Below are 10,044 nucleotides of genomic sequence, written 5' to 3' on the forward strand. Positions count from 1 at the left end.
CTCAAATAATAGTTGCCTTAATAAAAAAAAATAAGGTTAATTAAAAAAAGTTATTTAAATAAAACAAAAAAACACATTTTAGTTAAAGAGAAAAAGTTGCTTCATATAAGAAAAATAAATATATGTATATTTTATTAAAGGTACTTAAATAAAAGTTGCTTCAATTAAAACAAAAAATGTTTCAATAACAAAATGTTTTAATTAAAAAAAAGTTTTTTCATTTAAAACGAAACTTGCTTCCTGTATTAAAATAACCACTTGTTTTAGTTTTAATACATTATTATAAAAAAAAAATGAATGAATGAATGAATGAATTGCAGAAATTAATGAAAAAAAATCGTTACTATATTTTAGATTTTCTGATCAACTAACAAAAGTGTCAATTCTTGGATGATGAACATTTTACAGTTCCGTGTCTGCAGCTCCAACAGGAGGTCCAGGTCCAGCAGAACGAGATCTCCAGGGAGGTGCGGCTGAAGGAGAACCTGGACAAGGAGGTGAAGACGCTGCACGTGGAGCTGGAGGCCAAAAACAACCTGATCAAAACCCTCAACATACAAGCGCACAAGGCCAAGGACGAGCAGCACATCACGCTGCAGCACATGAAGAGCCTGAAGGTGGACCACGATGATGATGAGGTCCATATATATCTTCCTCCCTGACTCGGACCACCTGTCGTTGCAGAGGTCCAACGACAAGATGAGCAAAGAGCTGGACCAACTGCTGGCCAAGACTGCCAAGCTGCAGCAAACATGTGACCAAGTGTCGTCGGCCAGAGAAACCCTGACCTTGGAGAACCAGCAGAAGACCAAACATCTGAAGGTGAAGATCTCCATAGTTTGAAGGATAAAAAAATCTCACACGTTTCCTTTTTTTGTTCTTCAGATGAGGGAAGAAGCCGTCAATCACCTGAACCAGGAGATGGCCAAACAGATCCGGATGCGAGAAGGTCTTCAGAAGAGGTTGAACCTGATGGAGCAGCAGAAGGCGGACGGAGACATGCAGAGGGAGACGCAGAAGATCCAGATGACGGGTCTGGAGAAAGGTAAACGTCTGCGTAAACATTAAAGAAATAAGATTCAGAGTCGTTTTCTTCTCCTTCTTCGTCTGCAGAGGTCGAAGGTTCGAAAAAGCAAATTGAAGGCGACAAGAAAACCATTGACGAGCTGATCCGAGAAAAAGAAATATTGAACAAGGTATTTTAATAGTGTTTTTGAATATTGAAGGGTTAAATATTACTTTTTAAATATAGAACAAGGTATTTTTAATAGTTTTTGAATATTGAAAGGTTAAATATTACTTTTTAAATATTGAACAAGGTATTTTTAATAGTGTTTTTTTAATATTGAAGGGTTAAATATTACTTTTTAAATATTGAACAAGGTATTTTTAATAGTGTTTTTGAATATTGAAGGGTTAAATATTACTTTTTAGATATTGAACAAGGTATTTTTAATAGTATTTTTGAATATTGAAGGGTTAAATATAACATTTTAAATATTGAACAAGGTATTTTTAATAGTTTTTGAATATTGAGAGGTTAAATATTACTTTTTAAATATTGAACAAGGTATTTTTAATAGTGTTTTTGAATATTGAAGGGCTAAATATTACTTTTTAAATATTGAACAAGGTATTTTTAATAGTTTTTGAATATTGAAGGGCTAAATATTACTTTTTAAATATTGAACAAGGTATTTTTAATAGTGTTTTTGAATATTGAAGGGTTAAATATTACTTTTTAAATATTGAACAAGGTATTTTTAATAGTATTTTTGAATATTGAAGGGTTAAATATAATATTTTAAATATTGAACAAGGTATTTTTAATAGTGTTTTTTGATATTGAAGGGCTAAATATTACATTTTAAATATTGAACAAGGCATTTTTAATAGTATTTTTTTAATATTGAAGGATTAAATATTACTTTTTAAATATTGAACAAGGTATTTTTTATAAGTATTTTTTAAATATTGAAGGGTTAAATATAACATTTTAAATATTGAACAAGGTATTTTTAATAGTATTTTTTTAATATTGAAGGGTTAAATATTACTTTTTAAATATTGAACAAGGTATTTTTAATAGTATTTTTGAATATTGAAGGGTTAAATATTACTTTTTGGATATTGAACAAGATATTTTTAATAGTATTTTTTGAATATTGAAGGGTTAAATATTACATTTTAAATATTGAACAAGGTATTTTTAATAGTGTTTTTTGATATTGGAGGGCTAAATATTACATTTTAAATATAGAACAAGGTATTTTTAATAGTGTTTTTTGATATTGAAGGGCTAAATATTACATTTTAAATATTGAACAAGGTATTTTTAATAGTATTTTTTTTAATATTGAAGGATTAAATATTAAACTTTAAATAGTGATGGTCTGATGAAGCTTCATGAAGCAGTGTCATTATCTTCAGTCCACTAGATGGCGTCAATATTTTCCATTGTTTTGAAACAAATGTGTTCAGCGGTAATCATTTTTATCAAATCATTTCTATATTGAAAGGTTGCGTTTGTTTTTATTGAATTAATTTCTTTCAATAATTTGTATATTGATACAGTGAATTTGTCATATTTTAATAATAGTTGAATTAAAAATTGGAATTTTCATTTTGTTTTAAATTAATGGTTATTCTACTACATATTATTATTATTAGTAGTAGTATTATATTCTAATTATATTATATTCTAAGACATAGATACTGTTTAATTTTTAATTTTTTTTGAATTCTCAGCCTATTAAACTCGATATAAAATCTTTTTTCGTTTTTTTGTTTAAATGGCTAAGAACATTTTCATTCATTTTTTATTAAATCAAAAATATATTTTCTAAATTCAATATTTTTTTTACTTGCAGCCTTATAAATTCATAATAAAAAATGTTTATAGCGCCACCATTTTTATATTGAATGTTGATGATTACAAATAAAAAAATCGATTTTTTTTTGTAAATATTTAGAATTAGAACATCTGTTTGTAAAAAATACATTATTTATTTATTGTCTATCGTATTTATTATTAATTTAACATTTTAATATAAACATTATTGAAATCAATTATTGAACTTTTCAATGTAGACCTTTTTTTATTTGTATTCAATTTTTGACAACAAAAAAAAACTGCTTTAAAGAACGAAATTACAAAAATAAAAAAAAGAAATCAAAGTTCAAAAATTGAACCATAACTGTGGGTGTCAATCACAGAATATCACCAAAGTGGTCCAAGCGACGGAGAAGCAGCAGAGCCTCGTGAAGATCCTGGAGTTGGACAAGAAAGGTCTGGAGCACGAGATCGGCTGCTTCCGTCACGAGGTGGTGAACCAGCGTAAGATCTGCCAGCAGCTGGAGAAGGAACGCGACCGATACATCAACGAAAACAGCAGCATGGTGCAGAAGGTACTCGTTCCTGATCAATCTTGCTCGCGATCCTCCAGATGTTTCACGTTTCTCTCTCCGCAGGTGCAACAAAAACTGGACGACATCGAACTCAAGGACGCGGAACTGTGCGACTGGAAGAAGAAGGTGTCGGAGGCCGATAACAAGATCGTCAATTTGGAGAACCTGCTGGAGTCGGCCGTTTCCGAGAGGAACCGATACAGCAAGAACATCATCGAGTCTCAGGTGGGATCGAAACCTGCATTTTAATGCTTATCACGGAAGATTATGAGATGTTGAAACGTTTTACATCTAATCTTTGTTGTTTCTTCTGTGCGTAGAATCATTCAAAATGTTCATATTGAAAGTTTTAATTCGTTTTTTAATTCATTATTTTCCAATTCCAAAAATATTTTCACTTAATTTAATATATTTCTAATTCATGGCCTTTAATAAATCGATATAAAAATGTTTATATTATTGTGACACCAGATCAAAAGATTACCTTTAAATAAGATTACCTTTAAATAATAGAAATAATTGAATTTATTTATTTAAGAAATCTTTAGGCTTTAAAAAAGAAAGAACAACAAAAATAATTAAATAATAAAATAATAATTCGAAATTGAATATATTTTAATTAATAGTATTTTAAAATCAATATAAAAATGTTGGTATTATCGTGACACCATACTGGACCAAAACAAGTACCGAGCTACTGGATCAAACTTTCAGCCAATCAAACGAAGAGTAAACGATCACATGATTATTCTAATATTTTTCATATTGAATTTAAAACACTATGAACAAAATAATATTGAGTTTAGAAAATCACATTATCAATTATTGGAATTAGAATAACAAAGTCTATGTGCAAAAAAAATATTGTTGTTGTTATTTTAGGAAAATTATTTAAAATTATAGAAACTTAACCATTAAATGAACAAATTATTGGATTAAATTATTCATTAAAACACATTAAGCCTTTAAATATAGAAATTACTTTTTTATTTAAAAAATAATTTAATAATAATATTTAATAAATAACTTGAGCTTTAAAAAACAAAAAAAACAACTAAAACTTTCAACATTTTAAAATTCAACTATTCAATATTTTGACGACACTAATATACTTTATATATCGGTACATTCCAGGCGGAGATCGCTGATCTGAAGCGTCGACTGTCGACGATGAACAACCAGGTGACAGGACTGAGGGACCAGTTAACTGGTAAAGAACTGGCTCAGGTCAAAGACCAGCAGGAGCACAAGCGACTGGAGAAGGAGATCGAGGCTCTCAAGGTTCCCTCAGACAGTCTTACCATGAATCACACGGTAGTAAACGTGACGTTAATCTCGGGGTTCACCCACAGGGAGAAATACAAACGACCAAATCCCAGCTGATGGAAACCAAGCAGCGAGTGGAGCGACAGAAGGTGGAGCAGCAGAACCTGCAGAAGATCATCGGTGACGGAGACACGGAGCTGTTCCGTCTGAAGAAACAACTGGAACATGTAAGGATTGGATTCACTTTGTTTTCACATCACTGGGAGCTTGTACAGTAAGTTACAAGTATATATATATATCGACGCCATCAGAGTATTTTAGGGTTGAATTTAACATTTTAAATATAAAAACAAAAATGTATTTTTTCTATTTTTGAATAATAAATTATGAGTATATTTACAAATCAAATGGATTTTTTGATAGAGTTCGATAGTTTAATCCCAATAATTGAAAGATACATTTTATAAATTTAGTAGTATTTTTATTTTTAGCCTTTTAAATTCAAAATTAAAATGTTTATTTAATAGTGCCAACTTTATTGTACTTAATTAAATGATTTTCTTAATGAATCAATACTCTTTTTCACATACAGTTTCATATTCTACTTCCAATTATTTAAAGATAAATGTTCTTAATTCAATCACTTTTAATTCATAGCCGTTTAAATTCAATATAAAAATGTTAGTATAATAGAATAGTAAAAACTTTATTATATTGAATTTGAATGGATACATTTTTTTTTTAATGAATCAATTCTTTTTTTTCAACATTTAGTTTGATATTCTAGTTACAAATAACTAAACTTTTTTTTTTTCTAAATTCAATATTTTCTAAATGAATTGCCTTTTCAATTCAATATAAACATGTTCTGCCAACTTTATAATATTGAATTTAAAAGGCTACTCATGTTTTCTAATAAATCAATTCTTTTTGAACTCAGTGTTTGATTCGTTAGTTCCAAAAATTTAAAAATGCATTTTATAAATTAAATATTATTAAATGTATTGCCTTTTAGTTCAATATAAAAATATTGGTATAATAGTGCTACCACACATTACATACTTATATATATATATATATAAGTTTTATACTGAATTTTTATATTGTAACTAAAAGGCTACAAATTAAAGAATATTGAATTAAAAGAATATATGCTTGGATTGTGGGAATTAGAATAACAAAGTCTACGTGTAAAATAACTTTTTTAAACAATATTTGAGGCAAAACCGTTGTACTTAATCAAAATTCTACATCAATAGCTATGACATTGTATGGAGAAAAACAGGGATTTTGGAATTCCATGTTTTATCATCTACCGAGTTACTACTTGATTGACAACCATCGTTTTAAGAAAACTATTCTCCTCCTGGACTGTAGGTGGTCAGTGAGCGCGACGGCCTCGGGCTGCAGCTCCTGCGCAGGAACGACGAGCGAGCCCTGCTCTACGAGAAGATCAAGACCCAGCAGTCCATCCTGAGCACCGGCAGCTTCCACTACAGCCAGAGAGTCGCCGACATCCGCCTCCTCAAGCGGCAGATCAGCAAACTCAACCACAAGAAGAGCACGCTGGAGAAGAACCTGCCTCAGATGGAGAGGATGAGGTGAGGAGCAAGACACGACCTTGGGAGCGACACCGTGAAGGTCGAACGTCAAACGGTGTGTGTTTTTCAGGAGGGAGCTGTTCTCGCTGCAGAAGGAGCTCCGCAAGGAGAAGGCCATGAACCGGGACCTCCACAAGCAGCTGATGACCGTCAACGTTCACCGGTGGAGGCGCCTGGAGGTGACTCGTTGGCAGGACCGTTGAATGAAGACACATTTTTATGAATTCTTCTTTTAATCTGCCGACAGGGAAGCGATCCTGCGAGATACAAACTCATCCAGAAGATTCAGTCTCTGCAGAAACGACTCATCGCGAAGACCAGAGAGCTTGAGGAACAATACTTCCTTCACGAGGTATCGTCCAACAATCTCACTTCAACTCTACATACAACTTGTTAACACTTGTGTTATCTCAGGGGCCAATGTGACCTGAAAACAAATGTGTTTGAGGTATCCCTTGTGATGCCCCCAGGGTCAAAGTGAACAATATCCATGGCTTTTATAAAAACAAGTGCAGTGGCTGAGGTTGTTCACCTTAAACAGAAGGCAACACAAGGGATACCTCAAACACATTTGTTTTCGGGCCTTCGGGTCACCTTAACCCAGAGATAACACAAGGGATACCTCAAACACATTTGTTTTCGGGCCTTCGGGTCACCTTGACACAGAGATAACACAAGGGATACCCCAAACACATTTGCTTTCGAGCCTTCGGGTCACCTTGACCCAGAGATGACACAAGGGATATCTCAAACACATTGGCTTTCAAGCCTTCGGGTCACCTTGACCCAGAAATGACACAAGGGATACCTCAAACCCATTTTCTTTCGAGCCTTCGGGTCCCCTTGACCCAGAGATGACACAAGGGATACGTCAAACACATTTGCTTTCGAGCCTTCGAGTTACCTTGACCCTGAGATAACACAAGGGTTAAAATCATTTTTACCCTTCTTTTCTTCTATTTTCTATTTTTTTGTTTTACTTTTTAAAGGTATTTAGTAGAAGTCCTTTATAATATGCTGTTTTTAAATGAAATGTGTATATAATAAAATGGCATAACAGCAGTTTTAATGTATATTTTTGTAATTCTAAATATATGAAATGTGTTATTTTTCCCCTTTTAGATTATTTTAAAGTAATTTAAAAAAAAGAAATACGATGAAAACTAAAGCTTGTTTTAGAATTTCTTTTTTTTTTCCCCCTCAAATTATTTAACCTATGTTATCTCAGGGTCAAACTGACCCGAAGCCCCAAAAACAACACAAAGGGATACCTCAAGGACAGTTGTTTGCGGGCCTTCGGGTCAGTTCGACCCAGAGATAACACAAGGGTTAAGTGTTCTATATTTTTATCTTCTGTTCTTTGGCTGACGGCCCCTTTATAATGTGGCCCTTGAGACAATTCGATCGCCCCCTGATCTAATCCAACATTAGCTTGAATTTTAAAGTTGTTTTACCTATTTTTGAGTTTTCTCTCCATTGATGTTCTTCTCTATAACGTCCTGAACAGGAAAAGGAAAAGTTATACGTGGAGTTGAAGCAGATTCTGGCCCGGCAGCCGGGGCCGGACGCAGCTGAGCAGATCCTTGAGTGTCAAAAGGCTCTGAGGGACAAGAACAAGAAGATTCAGGTACTTTATTGATAACGTACGTTTTTTTTATATAAAACATAAAAATCGGACATAAGCAAAGCTGGTCCCGGGGGCCTCATGCGGACCTTTGACTGCATTTTTGTGGCCCTCATGAGGTCAGAGAAGAATGTGTATAAAATGTTTTTTTACAGCTAATTATTTTTATTTTGTATTTATTATTGTATTTACTTAAAATCTAACTTAATTCATGTGTTTGTTCCCCCACACTTTTACTGTCCGTAGTACTTCTTGTGAATACGTATTTTCCCCAAAATGTTTTGAGTGAATATTGACATCAAATTTTGAAAAAAAAAACAAAAAACAAAAAAGACTTTTTATATTATTTTTTAATGAAAAACTAGTATTTATAATTAAATATTTGCATATTTAGATTTTTTTTAATTAGTTTTTTAAGCTTTTCCGTCATATTTTGGATCTTCAGTCGTCTTTGTCGGCTTGACGGTCCCTCAAACATTCACAGTACAAAATGTGGCCCCTGATTTTGCGTCCAACTGATGGCCAGGGGGCCAGATGTTGCCCATAGAATCATGTAATGTGGCCCAGGGACAGTTGACTCGGAATCCAAGTAAACTTATCTTCATGTTGAACTATAAAGACACCAGTGATTAAGATAAGAAACCATCAACGTCAACAAGTATTCAGAGAATTTAAATATTAACAATAATCTGACAAATTTTTCCTAAAACATTTTGGCCCCTCGAGGGATTGACCTTGAAACTCGCTGTTTTGATTCTCCAGGCGTTGGTGGCCAAGCTCTGCATGCACGAAGCAAAGATGAGCGAGTACAAGAGCGACATGGAGGCCATGACCGAGGAGATGGACACCATCAAGAAGAAGTATTTCACTCAGAAGAGGATTCAGTGGTGAGTTCTGGTAGATTTGAAATGTCAATCCTTCAACTTGAAAGTGGTATCTTGAGGCTTTTTGAAACATAATTATACAAAAAAACATATAAGTAAGATTTTATGTTAGTGTTAAATCCCTTAATATTTGGTAAAATGCATTTAGAAAATAACTTTTAAATGGATGAGATTCAAGGAACGTTTTTCAGTGAAATAAAAAGTCATTTATGTTTATTAATAGGGTTTTTTGTGTTTTTCTTAATTAAAATTAATCTAAAGTGATATTTCATATGAAAGTGGAAGCAGTGTCATTATTTTTATAATCCACTAGATGGCGGTCTCTGCACTTTTTTTCTTTGTTTTGAACAATATTCTAGTGCAACATCTCATCATTTTTAACCTAATGGCGCCACCTACTGACCTCTAAACAACATGACACTGTTTCACAAAGCTTCATGAAGTAGTGTCATTATTTTCAGTGTCCACTAGATGGTGGTCCCTGCACAATTTTCCTTTCTTCTGAGCAATATTCTAGTGAAACATCGCATCATTTTTAAAACTGATGGCGCCACCTACTGACCTCTGAACTACATGACACTGTTTCATGAAGCTTCATGAAACAGTGTCATTATTTTCATAATCCACTAGATGGCGGTCTCTGCACTATTTTCCTTTGTTTTGAACAATATTCTAGTGAAACATCACATCATTTTTAAACTGATGGCGCCACCTACTGACCTATGAACTACATGACACTGTTTCACGAAGCTTCATGAAGCAGTGTCATTATTTTCATAATCCACTAGATGGCGGTCTCTGCACTATTTTCCTTTGTTTTGAAACATATTCTAGTGAAACATCACATCATTTTTAAAACTGATGGCGCCACCTACTGACCTCTGAACTACATGACACTGTTTCACGAAGCTTCATGAAGCAGTGTCATTATTTTCATAATCCACTAGATGGCGGTCTCTGCACTATTTTCCTTTGTTTTGAACAATATTCTAGTGAAACATCACATCATTTTTAAACTGATTGCGCCACCTACTGACCTCTGAACTACATGACACTGTTTCATGAAGCTTCATCAGCCTCGTCACTACGTTTGAAACGCATCAAACTTTTTGCCACATTTGAGTAGACGTATAAAGTCTTCAATAAAGAAAATTCTAAATATTTTTCTGTCTTGCAGTGAGCAGAGGAACAAGACATTAGAAGCCACACAGCAGCCTCCACGTCCCTGAACGACGCCGTGGAACTGGAGAAGAAGAAAAAA

The 10,044-nt window shown here is 33.2% G+C and overlaps 1 protein-coding gene across 1 annotated transcript in view; it reads left to right on the forward strand.

Moving 5' to 3' along the window:
- LOC148066014 (cilia- and flagella-associated protein 58-like) overlaps positions 1-10,012 on the forward strand; it is a 12,238-nt gene extending 2,226 nt beyond the window's left edge. Inside the window, exons 3-16 of the mRNA XM_087808121.1 lie at positions 423-617; positions 685-822; positions 886-1,045; positions 1,114-1,196; positions 3,217-3,408; positions 3,472-3,633; positions 4,543-4,689; positions 4,761-4,901; positions 6,052-6,275; positions 6,346-6,454; positions 6,523-6,627; positions 7,783-7,902; positions 8,662-8,786; positions 9,961-10,012. Coding sequence (XP_087664247.1) covers positions 423-617; positions 685-822; positions 886-1,045; positions 1,114-1,196; positions 3,217-3,408; positions 3,472-3,633; positions 4,543-4,689; positions 4,761-4,901; positions 6,052-6,275; positions 6,346-6,454; positions 6,523-6,627; positions 7,783-7,902; positions 8,662-8,786; positions 9,961-10,012 — 1,953 coding nt within the window. The remainder of the gene's footprint in view (positions 1-422; positions 618-684; positions 823-885; positions 1,046-1,113; positions 1,197-3,216; positions 3,409-3,471; positions 3,634-4,542; positions 4,690-4,760; positions 4,902-6,051; positions 6,276-6,345; positions 6,455-6,522; positions 6,628-7,782; positions 7,903-8,661; positions 8,787-9,960) is intronic.
- The last annotated feature ends 32 nt before the right edge of the window (positions 10,013-10,044 follow it).

This window comes from Callionymus lyra, chromosome 14, assembly GCF_982586985.1.
Source record: "Callionymus lyra chromosome 14, fCalLyr1.hap1.1, whole genome shotgun sequence".
Classification (NCBI taxonomy): Eukaryota; Metazoa; Chordata; class Actinopteri; order Syngnathiformes; family Callionymidae; genus Callionymus; species Callionymus lyra.